We start from the raw sequence: 22932 nt of genomic DNA on the forward strand, positions 1-22932 counted from the left end.
AGCTTTTGTTCACAAGTCCCTGCAAACAGTGCCTGCAGCTGTCACAAATGAGTGGTTTAGGCCACTTCAAGAGTAACAGTCAAAGGTATTGCCAAAAGCAGGTTTTAATAAAAATTTGTGAAAACGTGACTTAAAAGAGTTTGATGGCAAGGTTCATTCTATTACTACAGAGATGAAGCATACAGAGAAAATAGAATTATAATGAATTTTGCATATTTTATACAAGGACCAGGGTAAGGGTACATGGTAAGGGAGATTTCCCCACTGAGTCCTGAGTTATGGAGTGGGCCCCCTTGCTTTCTAAACTTCTGAGGAGCCTAAGTGCAACTCAATCCAAACTTCATCTCAGTCTTCATCCATGGGATATCTAAAGGATTTAGTGGGGAAATCCTGCTGTTGGGTCACAAGATTCAGAAAGGACTTTCTTGCTTTCTAAACTTCAGACGAAGCCTGGATGTGGCTGAGTCCAGCTGTAGTGTCAGACCTGGGAAATGGTTTATGTCTGAAGGATTTAGCAGCACTCAGTAATTGGCTAATTTAATATTTACAAAGTGATTAAATAGGACTGACCTTAATCAAAATAGTAACTCAGTTATCTGTAGGGCATTTAAATCAATTCATACATACACTCACACAGACACAAAGATGTGTGTGCACGTGTGTGTATATATTTTTTATATAGGCACAGAGGTACTTGTTGTAAGTTCCACTTCGTTTCACTGCAGTGTCAGTGAATTACTCATGTTGAATGTCTTGGCATTTCTCAATGGGAGAGGCTTCAGTGTCAAGGACTGGGGGTGGCGGCCCAGGCCAATTCATCAGCTTTTGGTGACAGTCCTCTGAGTCTTGATACTTTGCAAGCTCTGAGTGGCATCCCATTCTGAGGGACATGCTGGTACAGTCTCCTGTGGTCTGGTAGAATTCAAATGGCCTCACATAGGACCGCTGTCTGTAAGGTCATAAGATGACTGGCATTTTTTTCATTAGTCCATTTCCATTTTGACTGTAACCCAAGTTGGTAATTACTGAAATTATTCAAAAGCCCAGTTTCACTGCAGTTATGATTCAGGTGGGTAATGTTCCAAGGGTGTTAGGGGGTGACTGATTATTTCTCATTGCCCTCCTTGGTCAGACAGCACGTGTCCCTGATATGAACAGTACCACTCCACCTTAGCTGTGCAAGGGTTCCTGGTATGGTCAAGGGACATTTCACTGCCCAACTCATTACACAAAAGCCAAGGCCTAATGAGAATTATTGAAATTGTAGGATAGGCTTGAGGAGGTAGAGCAGATCCCAGGGGGTAGGGAATGCACCACCACAGAAGCCCTGTAATGAGACTGCAGAGGACTGCAATCCTTTTGGGCTCTTGTAGAAAGTCTGGCTTTTCTAACTCTTTATATTATATAATCTTACTGGCACAATATAACAGCAAGAATAAACATTTAGTGGGTACTATAAAACTTGGACAACAAAGTCCTGTCTCTGCAGAATCAATGGAAAAAGCTTAACCTTATCAATGGGGTCACTTGGTGTGTTTGTACTGGCTGCAGAATATGATGGCTGTCTCAAGGTGAGCTAACCTGCATGTTCAGAGGACTAGGCTGAGAATGTTAAAGGAAAGCTTCATAGGGCCTGATGTAGTCATGGTCCAGGTAGTTTCTGAACCACCTCATGTGAAGACAGGATCATGCCATACTCTGCAGAGAAGGCTTGCAGTGACCATTCACTGGCTGCAGTGAGACAAGTCTCAGTTCAGAGCTCTGCTAGAGGACACAGAGCAACCCAGTCTAAAGAGGATTAGGAAGTAATTTTCCATGAAGACAGTAATTTTCCATCCACTATTGACCCTCGTTAGCAAAGAGCTGATCAAGTGGAATATGGGGCCAAATTGTTCCTGTGTGCCTAATGAAGGGGGCTGTGCCCTGGGCCCTGGTGCATATCCGAGAGGTCTTACATTCATAGATTTATTGAATCGTAGAATGGTTTGGCTTGGTAAGGACCTTTAAAGATCGCTTAGTCCAATACTCCTGCCAGGAGCAGGGACACTTTTCAATATATCAGGTTGCTCAAAGCCCCATTTTGAACACTTAGAGGGACGGGGCATCAACATTCAGCCTGTTCTAGTGTCCCAGCAGCCTCACCATAAGAAATTTCTCCCTTATGTTTCATCTAAACCTATCCTTTTTCAGTTTAAAACCATTACCCCTTGTCCTGTGGCTATCGGCACTGGTAATAATTGTCTTTTTCACAAGTCCCCTTTATATATTGAAAGGCCACAATAAGGTCTCCATGCAGCCTTCTGTTTTCCAGGTTGAACAGCTTCATTTATTCCAGCAGAGCCATTTGGCCTTGTGTTGCTTAATATCCACCCTTCCTGCCACCGTGTATATAGTTGTGACAGTTGCTAAGCATGTGAGGGATGAGGAAATGCTAAAATAGCAATGCTATTTCAAACAATAGAAATTAAATAAAAAATAGTAGTGCTTATAGCATCGTATGGGACTATTTGCTATTTTTATCCTGATCGTGCTTTTGTGCTGCTGCTCCTTGTACATGCATTTGTACATCACCCAGTTTCACAGTTAAATTAAAAGGATGAAGAACAACAGACACATTTAAAGGGATTTGGAGTTACAGATTGCAGAGCTAACAAACCCTTCAGATCTGCAGTGCAGTAATTTGTACTGTATTATGTCACACTGGGTTTCAAAGCTATTCATACTCATTAGCAGAGAAAGTTAAATGTTTGTTTCAGCCTGATTATGAAGAAAATGTGTAATTTCAGCACCTAGCAGGTATATTACTTGCCTTTGTTAGAGATTATCATGTTTTACACTTGGTACATACTAATCCTTTTCAGGTTTTATCAAAATAGAAATCACAATTATAATTTTCATTCTTCCGCTAATAAACTGGATGTTAAAGGGAAGAAATTGTGGGGGAATATGACCTGATCTGATACCTGATCCTTTATTGTTAGGACTTTGGCTAAATACATGAATAAATGCCAATTTAGTTACTAATTCCTTTAACACCAGTGAAGGCATAACTATCAGTAACTCCAAAGTAACAACACTGTCAGGATTTCCCTGTTTCACTTTGTTACAAATCTATTCACATTACTGCTGAAAGTGATGTTTTTAAAAATAATATACTTTAAACAAGATAAAACAGCTGCTGCCACCTCTCCCCACCCCTCATCAGAATCTCATTCTGCCAGTTAAAGTGCTGTCCCAGGAGACAGTCTCTGGTGACAGTGCTAGCACTGACAATTATCTTGGTCTTCACACAGCAGAAAGCCTTCTAATGGCTTAGAAAAGTGTCAGTATATTAGCTTCCCATTTTCAGGAGGTATTTTAACAAGTCAGTATTGGGGCTGTTTTGAAATTGACTTCTTTCAAAATCACAACAGAATAAATCACTTTCCACAAATGCCAAGAAAGCACGTGAGTCTGTGCCTGCTGTAAAACTAAAACCTGATATTTTAGCTAAAATGAATTAAGCAGTCACCTGTTCCTTTTTCCTCTTGCTCTCAAGAAGAAGTTAAAAACTAAAAAAGTAGCAAAGTAGTATGGCCTTTAAAACTAGAGAGATTTAGTGCTTGTACTCCAAAATGAAAGGTTCAGGGTAACTAAGCAGGAATCAGCTATGTAACAGACAGCACTCTGGCTAGAATGGGAATAGAGTGGAAATACTCAAAATAAATTAGAGTCTCCTTTCCCAGTAGAGTAGTTAGGATTGCATTTTACCACACAACATGTCCTTTTAGTTCTAGATTTAGTGATGAAATTCCTCTCATTTAGGGATCTTTGTCTAGCTATGATGTGCAGCAGTATACAGAGTTTCTCCCTGTTGAAAAAGGGAACAAGGGGAAGCTATGTGAGGGTGCATCAGCAAGTGGCACATGAAGGGAGAACATTCATGAGCCATTCTAAGCAGGTGTCCTGGCCCCAGACCTGTTCTCATGTCTCCTAAAAGTGACTCTTCACACAGTATGGGCACTCCTCTCCTTCTTGGGGTCATATGGGTGACTCAGAGCATACAGGGAGAGAAAGGAGAATGTGTGAAGCTCCTGTTTACCCTGCTTAGTCAAGTCTGACATCAACATGTTTTCCTCTGGATCTTAAAAGAGGGTCTTGGTAACTCAGACTTCTTTCTGAGTCACTGGGAAACGGCCTCTTGGCACTCTGCATTGACTTTTCCCAGGGTAACTTGAGAGTTTCTGATCTTCCAAAGGCACTCCTGTAACAGGTATTCCTGTTACAAATCAAACCAGATTTATCAGAAGCATCTCAATCGGTGCAATGTTTTTCATTAAAAGGCTTGTTTATATTTTTTTTTTCAGAACTGAGAAGAAATATATAAGCAGATACTGGAAAGAAGTGAAAGTTGGAGACTTTGTGCAGCTTCGCTGTAATGAAATTATACCTGCTGACATATTGCTGCTCTCCTCAAGTGATCCTGATGGACTGTGCCACATAGAAACAGCCAACCTGGATGGTGAAACTAACTTAAAACAAAGACAGGTGGTGAGGAGGTTCTTAGAGCTGGTAAGTCTCCATTCCTAACTCACATTTAAGATAAGAATTTCTTTTAAGAAAGTAGCTGGTTACCAATATGCTCCAGACCAGCTAAATCCGCTTGATCTAATAGTGCTGATGAACTGTTGTTATGGTTGTCATTAAAATGCTAGCACTTGCCAACAACTGACCTCATCATAGTATCAGAAGTTTTACCATCATTTTTCCCTGAATCTGAATAGGAATTATTTGGGGCAGTTGTGCGTGGTTGGAAAATGGAGGATTTTAATGGCTTCTATAGTAGCTTGATTCTTGAAAACACATTTTAACTGCCCAAGGAGAAAATACTTAAATATCAACGTGTACTTTTCCTGCCTGCAAACCAGATCAGTTTCAATTAGGAATCTGCCTCAAACTCTGTGTTGGAAAATATCCCTCCAGCACTTGGAGCATTAAAGCTTGTAAGATTTCAAGGGACAGCACGCATTCATTCTGGAGGTATCTGTGCTCAAAAACTGTTTTACTGCTCTCTCACTGTGCTTATCTCTCCCCAGCAGCACTATTTTGAAACAAAACATAATCCAGATCAGTTACTGACAGCAGAATTATAGGAAATTACCTGAAGTTTTACTTGCTTTAATGATCTTATTGAAATAGTATTTATTTGTATGTCCTCCTCTCCCATCCCTCTTACCAGCTAACTCCAGCTTCCTGTATTTGTCAGGAAAAAAAAAAAATTTTTTAGAACTCAGCTAAAAAAAAAACCAAAACAACTCAGTTGGTTCTCCTAGTAGCACTTCTAATTTGAGGGATTTTGCAAACAATGGGAGCTGTTGCCCTTACCACTGTCATCAAAGGTAACTACAGAAGCCTGTGGTTGTATTGAGAAAGATCAGCATTAATGAAGTTATTATCCAACCAACAGGATGAAAGTCAATGTGCCCTCTAAATAATTATTTATGGTAGGTAGACCTTTTCTCTAAATAGCTTGTAAAAATGTGAGATAAGGACTTGTTTAATGATCAGTGATTTCCACACAGAATTTAGATATGACATGGCACCTACCACTGTGGCAACAAGCTCAATCAGCTACAGGCCAAGTGTTTCAAAAACTTATTGTTTCAAAGTTAATTGAATTGCTGCTCAAACCTGCCTTCCTGTTCCTGCTGAGAGGAAATCTCTTCCATTGGATAGAGCTTCAGGGAGGTGCTCAGATGATGGATCACAGTTTTCTGCCAACGCAGACTTCTTATGTGACTTCAGGTACATTATGTAGGACAAAAACTGTAGATTTCATTTAGGTAACTGAACACAGGTGTGTTTTTGCATTTGTGGGTACTGTTATAAGCTAAGGCCACATTCCAGCTCTGTCTCAAAGGGAAGGTACCGTGTCCTTCACTCATCTACAGCAGATAATTGGATTTCTGTGATCTGAGACCACTGGACACACATCATTAGGTGTTGGTAAATATGGTGAAAGGAATCGACATGTCCAACTACAAATTGTCAGAAAACTGGCTTTGAAGACCCGTGCTGCCCGAAGGAGTTCCTTATACTGCCTTGGGATCCCCAGCTCCATGGCAGCAGAGTATTGATTCAGTATTCCTGGAAGCTGTCAGGCTGAGAGGACACCTGCCAGCCCTACAGACTGCCCTGCTCCTGTGAGCTGTGGCACCTAGATGTGTGCCTGAGCCCATCAGTTGTGGCGTCACTTCTGTGTCTTCAACCAGCAATTCCACGCATGCATTAACACAGCAGGAAAACCAGGAGGGAGTACCCCAGCAACATTATCTTTGGCATACTCAATGAGGTTTAAATTGCTGATCCAATCCAGGCAGCTAAAGACTTCAGCTCTGGAGTTTGTACAGGTTGGCAAGACCTGCAACCTTTAGGCTGTTGTGTGGAAGTGAGTGGCCATTTCTTCCTCAAACAGGTTAAAGATTATCAAAGACTAAATTGGGCCTCATTGAGGAAGAAGGCTGAGGAAACAGTTCCTGCCTAGGGAAGCGTAGCTACCTCTATGTGCCAAGCACATCACAGTGTATGTGGCATGGCTAGCTCAGCATACCCTGCTTTACTGAGGAAATTATTTGCCTTTTAGATACTTGCAATCAGCTTTGTAGACACCTAGCATACCTTGGATCTCCAGCCCATCCTCCTTCCATATCTTAGTTCTTTGTATCATAAGATGATTATGGAACTTTTCTACCTCAGAAGTGGGCTCAGAAAAATGTGGATAAATATTTTTAAAAACAAATTTTAGATCACAAGGTGCCAAGCTACAGTAGCTGTGAGGTCCATAGTCAGTTGTCAATTGGGGTTAAACTGAGGTCAGTGACAAAAAGCTCATTCATTCCAATGAAAACAGGACTGGTCCTCAAGGAGGCAAGTATTGAAAGAGAACTTGTAAGAAAACCACATGTGATTACCTCCCCTCTCTTAAAATAGCTGAGAAAGCAGGAAATATCCAAGCCTGGGTTCCTACATCAACTAAGTTGTAGGCAGAGTGCACACTTGCAAGTAAGAAGTCTTCAGCAGCTGCAGCATCACAGAATCTCTCTGTAACAGCACCCCATACGTTATCCAGCAGAATACTTGCCATCCTCATTAAAATCCTGGCCAAAATCTCTCTAAGCATACTGTTAATTTAATTCATGCCGCAGCATTAGTTTTCACACACCATACTAGCTAGTATGGATAGGCTCTTACTGATTCTTGAAGGTATTTCCTTGCTGAGAGACACTCAGCAGTGGGATGGAGGGAGGTGCTCAGAAAATGTTGGATGAATAGTAGGAGGACAGCCAAGTAGCATGGAATAAGAAGGTGATGCCTGTCTGTTGGGCTGAAGTTCACTTCCTACCTGGATATGTCTTAATTTGTCACAACTAGAGAGAACTTAGTGCTGGATCTCATAAAATACTTCAGATGACCAAAATTTTCTTACACCTAATGCTAACCCTCCTTTTGCCAAGCCTCAGAGAAGCTTATTCCCAAGTCTCTTACAAGACCTGCATCCCAGCCTGTTCATGCATTGGCTGAGAATTTTTAAAATTTTTGTATTAACACTCTGCTCAGAAGAACAACTCTCAGTTATGTTTATAGCTGTTTGGTTCTGTGTCATTCTGCAGCCCTGTTGTTCAAGCAGGAAAACAAACAAATAAATTATGTAGTCCTGGCCCTCTCTTTCCCACACTACTAAACACTTTCCCCACCTCCCTTACAGAATGACGTGCCTTGTCATGTGGCTTATCACAGGACAAAAACCAGATTTTTGGGAAGCTTCTTTTCAAAGTATCAGCTGTTAATAGCTGTCTTTGAATAATGTCTCTGTGTCAGTATCTCAGGTTTTTAAAAGGAACTTTTACAAAGGTTGGCTTGTCTGTGCTTCATATATGAGCTAACTGATAACTTTGGAGCACATGCCTGTGAAGCAGGTCAATGAAGGATAGCTATTTCTATACCTGTCACTCAGCTGGGCATGGGAATGGAGTGGGGGTGGCAGCAGGAACTGTTGTTTTAAGCTAATGCTGTGCTTTCTTGACTCTGTTCCTGCCTTGTGTGCACCCACACAATTTACAGCCCTGCAGGTCTGTGCTGAGCTCTCAGACAGCCTGGTTGCCAATTTGGGGTCGCTGAAGTGGCATCTGCACTAGGCAGTCCTCTTGCAGCCACTACATTTTCTCCAAAGGCCAGCAAGGCCAGCACTGTTATATTGGATACAACTGTCCTCTGGAAAGGCCACTGTTCCTCCAGCATCCTCAGAAGGATCTTAGTGTGTTTCTTTTCAGCAGTAACAGCATATACAGTCCATAGTCTCCGAGAGGAAAAGGCCTTACAGTTTCCCTCTTCCAAACCTTTGTTCAGAAAAGTAGCATTCTGAAACCTTTTTAGCCTGATTCTCATAGAAGCAATAAGAAATTATAGAAGCTTTTCTCTATCCTTGTCTCTGGTGCTTTGCAGGCATTATTTTACTCTGAACATATGTTCAGAAGGTCCAGGATCAGCATTTGTGGGCTTGGATTGCATCTCCCCACTTGTGAATTCCAGGAAACTAGTTTCCTTTATGGTACGAATGACCATAAATACTGCTTATTTTAGTGCTGCCTTGAGTTGTCTGAGTAATTTATAGTAGACTGGGAACATACTGCTTGTTAGCTTTGCATGTTTGTTAACGAATGCAGTCCGTCAGACATAAACCTGTACTTTGTGTATGTGATTCTACACCTTATCAATGCACAAGCTGTGAGAAGAGTCACTGATACATTCCTCTGGCTTCCATGTCTGAAGACACCAGTTTGAATTATACCTTGTTGTTGTAGACTCAAAACAAACAAGAGAAAAGAAAATCACTCAGTGAGTAGATAAAAAAAGAAAAAAAGAAAACAGGAGATTTTACAAAGGCCTTGACATTTTTTCCTCCAAGACTTTAAATACTGTGTTCTTGTTATTCTGCTACTACAGCAACAGGATGTGTTAGAAATGTTTAAAATAGCCATAGACATACTTCTGCATGCTATGTTTTAAAAACGAACAGGATAGTGGACTGTCTTCACCCTGAAATACAGATCAGGTTCATGTGTGCAGCATGACTCACTGGCAAATGCAGCTAGGAGAAAGCACTGTGCTAAACTCCACTGTTTGTGGTCTAACAATGTTAGCTATGACCAGTAAACATCTCTTGGAAAAAAAAAATAAAAACCCAAACCCACTCTTTGGAGTATTCTGGGTATTCTGCCCATTTCCTCCTAATTTCAAACCCACCCTCACTGCTGCCAAGTCACGGCAGCCATTTCTGGTGCACTGTATCTAACAAGAGACACAGTAGGCAGGAGGAATCAATGTGTTTTCTGTGCTACTCTGCAAGCTGCCGTGCCACCACACCCTCTGCAGTTGCTTATGGAATGTTTTCCATCCATCAGAGACGTCATGTCAGCCGCTCTTCAGAGAGTGGATAAGCAGATACAGCTCGGGCTGTGAGAGCTCAAAACTCCCTTTCAGATTTCATAAACTTGATTTAGGATATTTTGATAGTATGAATCTAGACTTATGAAAAACATTTACATTTCCGTGCTCCACTGTTTTTACTCAGTATGCCTTTTAACAAAATCCACAAAGACTCACTGTGGATTCTGGAGCAGCTTAAGGTTTATTAACCACTGCCCCTGTCCTGGATGTTTATGTGGAAAGCTTCAGTTCAGCTGAAAGCTAAGCCAAATGTAGCAGTTGCCATCCCCTGTGAGAAGGTGCATGTATCCCTGTGGGGCTGGTGGGGGGTAGGAGATGAATTTTTTTCCTTCTCATTTTCTCCTAAGAGTAGAAATTTGTTCAAAACAAACTTATTACTAGCATGATTAAACAGGTTTAGATAAGCCTTGCAAATTACTTTGTGACTGCTTATTTACTTTGTCTGAAAAGCGCATCTGAATTTGGTGTCTGCCTGTTTGGGAGGTTCATTTGCATGCAGACTAGCACCAAAATAACTGATGAATCTGATTTCCTCACAAGTCAGTTTGTGAATACTTCTAGAATATGTATAAATGCAGAGCCTATGCTTACTGCAGGCATATTTTTTCATCAGTCCCAGCCTGAAAGTTGGGCTAAATTGACAGATCTAGCTTTCATTCCAGCCCTTCCTGGTCCTGCACTGTGCTGGAAATACATTGGCTACAGCTGGACTTAGAGAAACAGTCCCACAGCTCCCTGTTTGAAGCATTAAGCCATTTATACAATTTCTTTTTTTCCCTGTGAGTCCCAGGCAGACGCTAGCTCAGAAGAGATGATTGGTTTCTAGAAGGGCTGCACTGTAAGCCTGACTTGGTGGATCCAGGCTGCTCTGTGTATGAGATACTTTGGCAAGGGCAACTCATGCTGATTGTGTGTAAACAGTGCACAGGGCAGCCTTGGTATCTCAGTGTAGATGTTGCTTTTGCATTCAGTTTTTCTACACACTCAAAGAAAAACTAAAAAAAAAAAAAAGATAAAGCAATTTTCAAATGTTAGTTTAGCCTAAACTGAGCTAAGATTTCTTGTGCATCAGTCTGCATTGTCTAAACTAGCCCAGTTTGAGGGAACAGTTGAAGCTAAACCAGCTCAACTCCTAGGCAGACTAGTTTTCAACTTACGTGTTGATATGAGCTTCTTATCTCAAAGAGTCTGAATGAGTTTTCTACAGCAAGACGAGAGAGTTATAGCTATATTCTCCCTGTCACTTCTTGTCTGACTAGTACCCTCAGGCAACCATCCACCTGCAATTAGTGGGAATAGTACACTATTATAATTTAGATGGGAATAAATCAGGATACTCACTGTTGTTTGACTCAGTGTTGTTTTGACTGTGAGCATTTTAATAAGGTAGAACCAGGCCACAATAACAGCAACTGCCTCTCTGGCGTCTTTTGGGAGTTATCCCCCTTGTGCAGTTCTCTTTTGCAGTATTTTGAGAAGGTTCAGAAGGTGATAAAAATTGGCTTGAAAATTCCAGACATGCACATGTTAAAACATCAGATTAGTGCTCCATCCCACAGGTGTTGCCAAAATTAATTTTCCCAAGGGAAAAGAAAGTTTAAAAAAATGAACCAAACAGGCAAAAGTAAACAATGGTTTTTGAGATGCATTACCAGAATTATAAATTAAAACCTATTGTTTTTTAATTTTACAGTTTAGCTGAAGATTTTAGAGAAAAAAGTCCTGTAAAAGGACTTGTGTTTGTCAGTGCAAGATTCAAGCATGTCACACCCTGAGAAAGGCTTTTGTCTGAGGTAATGCCTTGAACATTCAGTACGTTTCTTTGATAGGAATGAATTGTTATGAAAATCTCTACACCTATATTGTTGTATCTTTTTTGGATGGTATCTTGTTCAGAGATGACTTGTGTGGAAACTGTGGACCTGCCTAGTTGAAGAGGAAGCAACTGCTGTCTCTCTAACCGAGAAACAAACATATAACAGATGCGTGCAGAACAACCTGGTGCAGAGAATGACCTAAATTGGTGCTGTGGCAAACTCTGTCTGAGCCAAACGTGCTAAAGGAAGGCTGAGAACAATTTTTCACTCCACACCTAACCATGGCACTTAAGTCAGCAGTCCCGCACTGGGAGGCATGGGGAAATAAAAAAAACTCAAGAATGATGGTTCACTTCCTCCTTGGTCAGCTTTGGGCACCATTATCACCGCCTTCTAGTTTCCATTGCACAGGTGTCCAGGCCACAAGTTTGCATTTTGAGAGAGCTTCATTAGAGAGACAAAGAATTTGAATAACTGTAAGAGGAAATTTTAGCTATAGTAATCTAAGCAATAGCAGGGAGGGGGAGAGTAGATGAAGAGTCATGAGAATTTGAAGAGTGCTGAGTAGTTGACTTTTGCCATTAGCATTAGTTGTTTGGTTTTGTGTTTTAATGTAGGTTAAAGGGGCTAAATTGATGAATCTAAGTTTGAGTGTCATGGCTGTGAAGGACTTCTCATCCCTAGGGTAATCCTTCCAGCACTGGTGGAACAGTGGTGAATCCATGTAAGGATATGTATTAGGCCATTGCTTGTGCTGCATTAAAGCTCTGTAGAGGCAGGAAATTTCATTCTCTGTATCAATAACCCAGGATTTCTTCATTTTGCTGTTTCCCTGAAAAAGTATTAGAAAACAAAAAAGCATTTCAGGTCCATAGAGAAAATAAAATGCTATACTGCTTTCCTGTTATAGAAGAGTAAACTTCTCCATTTAAAGCAAGTTAAGAAGAGATTTTCCAATTTTTTTTTCTGTCTTGACTTTTCTGATATAGCCTAATTCAATTTGACTGAATAAATGTTTATTTCTAGAACTGTTTATTCCTTAGCCATTCATTGGACTGAGAACAGGAAATACCTGGAATATATGTTCTTGGAAATGAGTTTTTGCAATGTAACACTGAGAACTCATGATTTCAGGGCCAGGATTTTTGAGCTGGAAACACGTCATGTTACACTGGTCTCTGAAACCACAACCCAGATGGCAGTATCAGTGGTTAGGAAGGGATGGAAAGACCTTCTTTTCCAGAGCAGAAGGGTTCTCAGTATTGAGCCATATATAACCCCAGTTACATTAGTATGGTCTCATGTTCCTTTGAGAGTACTGAGGTGGAGAAGGGGTCTCTGCTTTTCTACCAGAAAAGGGAGAGGAACAGTATGAGGAACTCCTGTATTTATTTCAGCATCAAGGATGTGAACTCTCATCCCACTTCTCTTTTCTCCACCTGCTGCTAACCTCCAAGTCTTTTACACAGTTTAGTGGTGATAAGCTATGGTGATCATTAGAAATTTGCATTGAAATGTTACTTACATGGGAAGTGGCTGGCTGTATGTCTCAAAACTGATATTTCAATGAAACCATGAACATTTCTGTTCGTTGGTTATACTCAGGTTCATACTTTCAAGCTCTGCTATGAGTCTGTGATGGTCAGATACTTTCCATTACATGTGTGTGCTCATGACAAAGAGAGAGAGCTGTAGTTGTTCTGCAGGTATGTGACTGGACAAGATACTCTTCTCCCCACAGCACTATAATGCTTACACTTCTATTTGGTGTTGAATTAAAAATATCAGTAGTGCATGGAGATGTATAGACAGAAGTGCTAATACCCTAATTCAGCTTTCTTAATGGTACAGAAAATAGACTGGTTTACATCAGGCAGGGAACACAGCCTTTGGCTTCCAGGAGAAAGAGAATTGGAGTAAAAGTGCATATTAGTTTCTTAAGCATTTCCCCTTCCTCTCATTAACTTTTCCAAGCTTCTCTACATACTGTACTTTTGGTATGACTTGATTTAAAAACAGATTGAAAACTATACCCCAAATGGCCTCATATACCTGTACAGCAATGTGGCCTGCATGGCTGGGGTCATGGGGATCTCACTTAGAAGCTGCTGCAGTGTAGTAGGAAGGACTGAAAATGACTTTGTCCTGCTAGTAGCTGCATGGAGGTGGGTCATGTCAGCTACTAAGAAACAAAAATCTGTCTCCTGGTACTTCATAGGAAGTTTGTGATCTGTAGGTTAGATAACTGATAATGACATGGAAGAAAAATGAAACAAACTGTTTCATCAATTGATGTTCTCTTTGTTGGTCTTTTGTGTGACATTTGTTCTCATAGGTTGCCCTTCAACATCTCACATTTTTTGAATACTTATAATAATGACTATATGCATAAGAATCATATAATCATGGAGTAATTTGGGTTCTAAGGGAATCTTTAAAGACCGCTTAATCCAACCCTCCTGCCAAAGGCAGGGACATTTTTCATTAGATCAGTGTTCTCAAAGCCCTGTTTAACTTGAATCTGAAACCTCAGTGATGGGATATCTACAGCTTCTCTAGGCAAACTGTTTTAGTATTTTACCATCCTTTTAGTAAAAAATGTATATTTTTGTCTAATCCAAATCTACTGTCAGTTTAAAAATGTTGCCCCTTGTCCTGTCACTGCAAGCCTTGGTAAAAGTCTGTCTTGGTCTTTCTTAAAAGTTGCTTTTATATATTGAAAGATCTCAATGAGGTCTCTCTGGAGCCTTCTCCAGGCTCAACCACAACTCTCTCAACCTTTTTTTGTAGGAGAAGTGTTCCAGCCCTCAGATCCTTTTTGTGGGTCTCTTGTGAAACCAGACTTACCTGTTACATGTCTTACTTATACCAGAGCTGGACACAGCATTCCAGGTGGGGTCTCATGACAGTGGAGTAGATGGGAAGAATCACCTCTCTCAACTTGCTGGCCACACTTTCTTGATGCAACCCAGGATACAGCTGGCTTTCTGGGTTGCCAGCACACAATTCCAGCTCATGTCCAATTTTTCATCCATTGGTATCTCCGGTGCTAATCCCCAAGGCTGCTGTCAATCCATTCATCCCCCAGTCTGTATTGATATTGGTAATTGCCCCAGCCCACATGCACATGGCCTTATTCATGAGGTTTGTATAGACCCTTCCCTTCAGCATGCCAAGCACACCACACAGCTTGGTGTCATCTGCAAACTTCTGAGAGTGCATTCAATCCCACTGTCTGTGTCACTGATGAATAGTACTGGTCCCCAGTACAAACCCTTGAGGATCACCATGCATTACTGGTTTCCATTTGGATACCAAACCATTGACTATAACTCTTTGGACATGGCCATCCAGCCAATTCCTTACCCATCTAAGAGGCCAAATCAAGAGAGTAGACCGTATCAAAGCAGAAGTCCAAGTAGTTGATTTCTACACAGAGGGTAAGACAGGTGGTGAGGAAAGCCTGCCCAGGAATAATAGACTCTGCTGTGCTGCTATGATCTAATTCAACAGGTCATATTCATATACATATATACATATTCATGTATGTTTGATTTCCACACTTATCTGAACAAAGCATACAGACTACTGAAGACAAGACTACGCAGGAACATTGTAGTCTTTGTGCTTGCCTGAAGTATGAGGCTGTCTAGAGAGCTAAAAAGGGAAGCAAACCTCAGTCTCTGCCATAACGATGCATTTTCGTTCCCCTCAGCTCATTTGCTAGTTTTGGAACTGACAAGACCATTGTGAGTTTCCTTTCATAAGATTCATGCAATCAACTGGTGTCTGAAAAATAAAACACCCTTGAATTCCTTGAGAAGGTGTTCTTCATTTTGCTGGTGGTAACTTTAACATGTTGATTGCAAAGCAGCTTCTTCAGTAGAATAGATAGCAGATGAAAATAGACCAGAGGGGAAGCTGCTAACCAAAGTGTTCTGCAGCCATCCCAACTTCCGCCCTGTTCTGTGTATACCAACCACAGCCTGCTGGCCTCAGACTGACTGTTAATCTTCACAGCTGCACCTCCACCGTCTCCACAGAGCTAAGAGACAAGAACAGAAAGAGACAAGAACTGCTGGGATTAAATGGAGAAGGTTCACTCTGAATGCCATGTTTGCAGTACGACAGGCATGTGATGGTAAATGTTGATAAAAAATATGAATCCAAGAGAAGACAGCATGCCAGTGTCCAGCTTGGGGAGTTTTCACTTGATTGTAACACCTTCTCACGCTGGAGATGCTCATGCAAAGGCTGGCAAAACTGTGATAGTGCTGATATAAATGCTGCCCTGTAGTATTTGGAATAAAAGGTGTCTTTTCATTAGGACTGCTTGTTTCCCTCTGTGCCCCCCTGCAGCTGCCAGGGGCTGGAGTCTCTCAGTTCCTTAGGCAATTGCTGTATGTTACAGGTTTCCCTCACACCCTAGAGACATTTCTTAAGCATGATACTTCATAAGGTGAAGCTGCTTTTATCCAGATTCTCTGTCACCAGGCTGAGGTAGGGTCATCAAGCTTTGGTGTGTTTAACTGCATCCTGACACTGCAGCTGCTGCTGATAGGTTTCACTGTTCACAAGAAAATCCTTGCATTACTGACCACTCTCTTTCCCATCAGGACTGTGGTGTTTTGGTTTTATTTGTGGAATGATGTAAGAGCAGTGCTTGGCATTTCTCTCTTCTGGGTGAAGGATCTTAGTCCTTCCCATAACCATTTCTTCTGGCAGAACTTCATCCCACAAGAAGGCAGACTGTCCAGCAGTCTGGACTAGAGCAGGAGCAGGACAAGGTATATTCAGAAGCTGACCTGAGCTGTTGTGCTAGTACTTTAAAATAACTGTGCAATGTTTTTGCCACTAATCAATGGAAGTTTTCTTCCAGCACATAAGAAATGGTGCAGAAAGATTGCTAGAAATCTTTCCAGAAAGGAGAAAGCACTGGAGGGTGGGGAGAGTTACATCTGTCCGTGAGCATGAAGCGAGAGGCCTCTGCAGTAGCAGCGTGAGTTGTACACAGAGTTTTGGGAGTCCTTGAGAATCTTGGTTTGTGGTTTAGTTGAAGCACTGAGCTAATACGGAGGTTGGCTCTTAAAGACTATGCACCTATTCATTTATTTCGGTGACTGGCTTTTGGAACAGGCAGATACCACTTTCTAAATTGTCCAGATTGAGGTCTGTATTTCAGCCTTGACATACACTGTTCCCTTAAAACTCTCCAGCACTACTGTAGTCCATAAATGAATTCATTCACACCACCATAATTTTCAGTGCACTGCTAGGGGTGGCCATCAGCCTGAGGGACATTAAAACTTGCATGTTTATATTTTCAGTGTTGTTGACTTTTTTTTTTGGTACTTTTGTTCTGTGATTGACTAACAGCAGTTTCTTCAGCTGCCTGTTACAGAATTATTGAGATCTTCCTAGGCCTTGCAATACATTTTCTTTCCTGCAACCTGGATATTGCGCTGTTCCCTCATATTATTTTCTACAAAGAGGAAAACTTTGGTCAGCCAGAGGAAGATCAGCTCCCAAAAATGTATTTGACTTGCTCAGTTGTTCCAGTGTTTCTGAGTAATGAACATGTGTTACTTTTAAACAAACAATACTGAAAAAATCCAATTATAGTAGTAATTTTAAGTGTGAAAAACAGAATAGTTAAATTCTGATGTATAGCTGGATCTTCTTAGTTCCTAAACAGCATAGATCCAACTGTTTCTTCCTTTTCTTGTGAATTAGTGGCACAGATAAATTGTACCATAGAGACTAATACCATTCAGACATGAAAACATTTCACTCTTCCAGTATATAAACAGTTCATATGCTTTGGATACATCAGTATGTAATTCCAGTTGCACACTAATAAAAGGTCAGATTAATTATATATGATAAAGGCAGGGCACTGCTATATAAAGCAGTTACAGGATGGACCAGTGCATTAACAGGCTGAGTTCTTAGTGACTTAAAAGCTTTTAAACTGGAAAAGCTATTTTTCCGGCTCAGGCAGATTTTTGTCTATTAAATATTTTCTTTGAGTTGTCCCCATGACTCCATTTCTCCTTTTTTTGTTTCCTCCAGACATACACGCCAAAACAAATCCCAGAGCCCTCATCAGCCCTGCACTGCAGGGAGAAGTCTGGATAAGATCCCCAGCCTAGGCAGTAAACACAATGTGATAAGCGGGTAGCTGTCACTGTCACCCAAGGGCATCCTGGGCACCCACTGCTGTCCTGTTGAGGGGAAGGACTGAACATCAAAGTCAGGTTTCTGCAGCAGTAAAGTAGGGCAGATGAATAAAGGAAAACATTTTAATAACTATGCATTATTAATATCACTAGCAGGCTATTAAATTACCCATACAACAGGCATTTAATGAAGGGAAATATGTTGTTTGAACATTGTGTAATTGTCAAACTGACTCATCTGGCATGCTTTGCTTCTTGAGCTATGACAGTTTCGTGAGGTTGCCAGCAGAACTGAAAAGGTTGGCATTTCACTGTGGAGATTCAGAATCATCTTACAGCTGAAGCTACAAAGTCGTATTGGAGACAGCTAAATTCAGTCTGCTTTTTTTGTGACAAATCTTTATACTGTCTTCATCTGTCTACCTGTTGGTTTCCCACTCTATAAAGACATTGTAACATTTTCTTCCCCTCAATGCTTCGTCTTTTTAGGGTATAAGACACAGCCCAATTATTGCAGACCTAAGATATTGTTTTAAATGGAACTTTTTGTCAGATTTACTAGCTAGTGCATTGTTAAAAGGCTAGTCACAAAACCCTTTGCATCTGCAATTTAACTTTGATTTGAAATTCAACTTTGAAGGAATCAATATTTAGTAGGTTTTTGCAGTTTGACTAGGTCTGCTTAGGTAAGGAAAACAAGCTTTTCCACTGCTGCATTTAGACTGAGTTTTCCAAGGCTTTAAGAAAGTGGAAGAAATAGGATATATGTATAGGTTGTTAAACATTTTTCTAGCAAAAAGAGTCCTGAAGAAATGAAATACATTCCATGGAATCCCTGAGTATATAAAACACCCAATGTGAGTATCACCATGTGTCCTTTTGACAAATTTCAACTTGCAGAAATACCTGTGAAGGTATTACTAAGAAGTCAGCATTTTTTTTTCCAAGAAAAGCAGTGGACTAAAGCTATCTTGGCAAAATCAAGAAGTGAAGTCAGGGATTTGATGGAAGTCAGTTTCTTATTCAATCAAAGCCCTTCTTTTTTTTTTTTCTTTTCCTGTTTTTTTTTTTTTATTTTGATATGACATAATACGGCAGAAAAGTTGAGCAAGAAGTGGATTTTACTCCTCCAATATATCTCAAGCATAATTTAAGAGTCTTCTGAAGCATAGTAGATGATTAGAGCATGGGTCTGGGCTCTAATGGGTAGTGCTCTTAAGCTCTACCTAGTAGCAAAATATCTGCCTTGAGTGAAAGCAGTAAGTTTTGCTTTACTTTATTTTATAGGGGCTTATCCTTAGAAATTGTCATAGCAAGTAAAATGTACATTGTAGCAAAAGTAGAACTGGTTGTTTAACAGAAATAATGTGACTGACATGAACAGAATTTAGCCCTGGCCTTTGCTACCCTACAGTTTTGTAAAATACTCTGGGGAACTTATGTGCAATCGGTGAATCTCTCCCCAGTTTTTATCAGCCAGAGTCAGTTGTTCAGGCCAGTGGTGCACAAGGCAAAAGTTTGGGACAGCTGCCGAGGTACCAGGTAAAAAATTATACATGCCTTCAGAAAGTTAAAAAATGCCCCCAGCTTCTTTTTATGTATGACCCAGCCTTGTTGATGTGTGCAGGGGGATGATGAGAACAGCCCAGAAATCAAGATTTCATGGAGATGAGGCACTGGAAAGCCTCATCTCAGATTGCAGTCTGTCTAGACATGGAACTTTTCATCCCTCTTGGTACTGGGACAGCTTTAATGCCCAGCAGTTCCCCAAGTGGGAAGTAAGATACCCAAAATCAAGCACAGCAGGTAACTAGTGTACAAAGCTCTGGGCCAGTTCAGTGTTTGACCATATTTTGATCTTATTTCTTGTGTCTTAACAGTGATGAAGAAATTCAGTGTAAGACAAAAATAAAGATAGTGGTGGAGAAATTTTTTTTCATGGACTTTTACCAAGAAAAGAGAGCAAATCTGTGTGCTGTAAAAGCAACAGTTTTGGCTTTAACTTCTGTCAAACTGCAGCTTCTCTTAGCTGCTAATACATGAGAACATCATCACAGTTTGTGTTTCAATTGCTGCCGAAGTGTGAATATCAGCATTAAAAAGAGCTAAACTTTGATCATTGTGAAATCTTATATTAAATTTGTGCTTCTTTGTAACCACTGAAAGCAGTCACACACAGGCTGTGTTTAACATATTTGTTCTTTCATTTACCAAAAGGTATTTTCACATTAAAACAGTGTCATCAGCTGGAATATACAGTGTATACTTGCCCTTGCATTTCACAGGGAAGAGATGGAGCAGTTTGATTTATTAATAAACCAAAGAGCTTTTGCCATAAATCAGAATTCATCCATTTTTTTTCCTCACATAAACTACTATTCTAATTGGATTTTCACTCCCAGATACTATCTGGGTAAAGACCATAATCACATATTTCAAGTTAATTGTAACAGAACACAAATATACAGACAGATTTAATGATAAAGGACTTTTAGTTCCAAAACTGAGTCATAAATGAAAAGAGATCAACAAACAAAGGAGGGAGAAAGACAATATTGCATGGTACTGATGGGGAGGTTGGGTACATTTAGTCCTCTCTGATCTCAATGAGATCTGTCTTTTTTTGTGAAGACTTTAGGAGGCTCTAGATGTAAGTACTTTTTTTAATCTTTATTTGTGAAATATAAACCTTAGTGCAGGTTTTCTTAGCAGGAAGGGAATTCAGCTGTCCAACTGTTCTAGAAGGTAATGTGTCCAACCACACTCCTGAGTTCAGCAGCCCTACAAAACCTACATTTGATTACATTGGGGTTTATTATTAGGTGTCTCTAGGACTCCCTCACAGATGTTCATCAAAGATGTTAGGATTTATTTATTTTCTTTTTTAAAACCGCTGAATGAAAATTTGTGCTAAATTAAATGTGTTATATATATAATGTTATTATAAGGAGAAAAGAAATGTTTCCCATTCCATCCAATTTATAAATGCAGTTTAAGCTACAGTGGTGAATATTTGTAGATTATTTTTCCTATACCTGTTATTCTTTTTCTTCTGCTAAGGATCATACTGGGACAAGGAAGGAAAAGATCACCTGGGATGACAGGCAGGTGTTATATCTTGTTAAGGCTCAGGTTCTTGACTGCCAACCTTGATGTAATTTGGGGAGTCTGATTCTCAGCAAAGCAGTCTCAACTCAGAGCTGTCCTTTGTTTTTACTACTTTTTCCCCCCCTTGTTTACAAGCTGAATTCCACACGTCAAAATTTTTCATTCCTCCAGTGGGCTGTAGCTGTCTCTAAGTGACAGCCTATTTTCACAGTTCTCTTTATCATCTCGTGTTTCTTGAAAATACAGAAAAGGTTTTCTAAAGTCTCAGGTGTGGGTGGTTTGAATTGTCACATATATAGTGTAAGTCTGTCTTTCTTCCAGGTGTAACCAGCAGAGAAATGGAGGGTGTTGGTTTTGATCCTGACATATCCTCTAGTTTCTTATATCTCTTACCCAAAATCTGCTTTCTTTCACCTGAATAGAGTCAACATCAAAAAACCCCAGAGACACCTGTGTGTTTCAGAGAAACTGGCAATAAGATTGTGTCTGTCCTGTGATTACTGGTTCTCAGTCAACCATTCTCATAACTTTACTCTAAAAAGTAGTGGTTGGGGTCTCCAGCAGCTCAGCAAAACCATTATAAAACATAATATATAAAGTGCTGTCAATACTGAAAACTTAATAATATGATAATTCATGATTAGTTCTTTGCTTCAAATGCTATGCAAAGCAGTTTTATAGATAAAAGTCGTCCTCACTGATGGAGATAAACAGCCTTCTTTGCAGCACCAGGATCAGATATGTCTGCTTTCAATGTGTAGTTTGAGCTAGCAAAAAAAGGAGAACCTTGATTTTTATTTAGTAAAGTAATTCTGCTGTGATAGGATGTTTTTCCTCAAACACAACAAGGTGCTAACTACAGGTAAACTTAAATAGTCAGCAGCAATACCAGTTTCAAAGTAATGAGTTAGATGATCAAGAAGGTTTTTAAGTGATAATTAAGAAAAAGTTATTCTGCTATGTGTGTAATTTACTATAGTAGACTAATTCATTTCAGTTGGCATAAAGCAATTAAGAAGGCTTGCTAATATTTCAAAAGCTCGTGTTAGCTTTTTGATAATTGGCAGTGTATTGACTTACATTGTTCTGAATTTTCATTGGCTTCACTGAACATGAAGGATAATGATAATGTTTAAGATTTAGAGATTTTTCAGGTAAATTTCATTTTTCCACTGCAGATCAAAATCATTTGGCATATTCCAGTTGCAGAACAGAAGTGATCTTTGCAAGGGAGATTTTGGGAGGCATCTTTGGAATTTTTTTCCCCAGGTCCCTTTGATTTTCAATGCCAGTGGTCTGCATCTTTGCTTTCATTGCCTTTGGAAAAAAATGGACTTTATCATATTACAAAAATTAGAAAAGCAAGTTATTTTGAATATAATTTTCATGTCTTTGCTCTAAATAATGAACGCTCTTATTATTCTAGGACTCAGAATTTGACCCCTTGAAGTTCACCAGTGTGATTGAATGTGAGAAGCCAAACAATGACTTAAGTAGGTTTCGAGGTTACATGTGAGTATTTCATATAGTATCCTTCACTATAATGCACTCCTTTTCTTTAATATGGAGTAAAAGAAATGCTTGTTTGCTTTGCGCTGTCTTCTGTAAGTTGCATCATCGTCACATCTAAATAGGGCTGCATATTTAAGGCTCTTTTAGAGGATCCTCTCTTCAAGGGGAGATGGGAACCTCATATTTCCATTCCTTAGGATGGATTTATTTGCTACCTTCAATCAGCTTACACTACAGAAATGAATGTATGAAGCACTGCATTTACAGGCACTCTTATTTTCCTCCATGGATCAAAACAGCCCATCTGGAAATGGGAAGAAATAGAAAACAAGTCCAAGAGAGGCAACAAACAAGCACAATCTGTTGTACACTTTCATGAAGATGGGTCTATTGGATGTTTCTTTTAATACATGTGTCCTTGAGGAAAATCAGAAGGCAAAACTGATATTTCTCCAGCTATGGCACTACTCCTTTCTTCTCAGTTAGATGAGATGATTGGCTCACACGATGGGTATGCCTGTACATTACTACATCACCTATGCTCACTTAATTCTAAACAAGCAGAACTGCATTAACAGGGTGCACATCTCTGGCCAATGAGTCCTGCTCAGAAACAAATGGTTTAGGATATGCAAGAACAAATGGTTTAGGATATGCGAATGTTTTAGGATTTGCTTCTTATGTAGCTTGGTCTGTAGTGTAGCTTGGTCTGATTGTGGTGGCTTAGGAGATGCACTCTTGCATGACTTATTTTTCTACAGTCTGTTAACCACGTGGAGAGTGAGAGCCCAGGATACATAATTTCTGCTCAAATTTTAATTACGAGAGTT

At 40.0% G+C, this 22932-nt stretch overlaps 1 protein-coding gene across 1 annotated transcript in view; it reads left to right on the plus strand.

The window, feature by feature from the left end:
* ATP10A (ATPase phospholipid transporting 10A (putative)) overlaps positions 1–22932 on the plus strand; it is a 112085-nt gene that overhangs the window by 39810 nt on the left and 49343 nt on the right. The window contains exons 3-4 of the mRNA XM_031058370.1: positions 4347–4551; positions 22017–22102. Of these exons, the coding sequence (XP_030914230.1) occupies positions 4347–4551; positions 22017–22102 (291 nt within the window). The remainder of the gene's footprint in view (positions 1–4346; positions 4552–22016; positions 22103–22932) is intronic.

The sequence above is a fragment of the Geospiza fortis genome, unplaced genomic scaffold (assembly GCF_000277835.1).
Source record: "Geospiza fortis unplaced genomic scaffold, GeoFor_1.0 scaffold366, whole genome shotgun sequence".
Lineage (NCBI taxonomy): Eukaryota > Metazoa > Chordata > Aves > Passeriformes > Thraupidae > Geospiza > Geospiza fortis.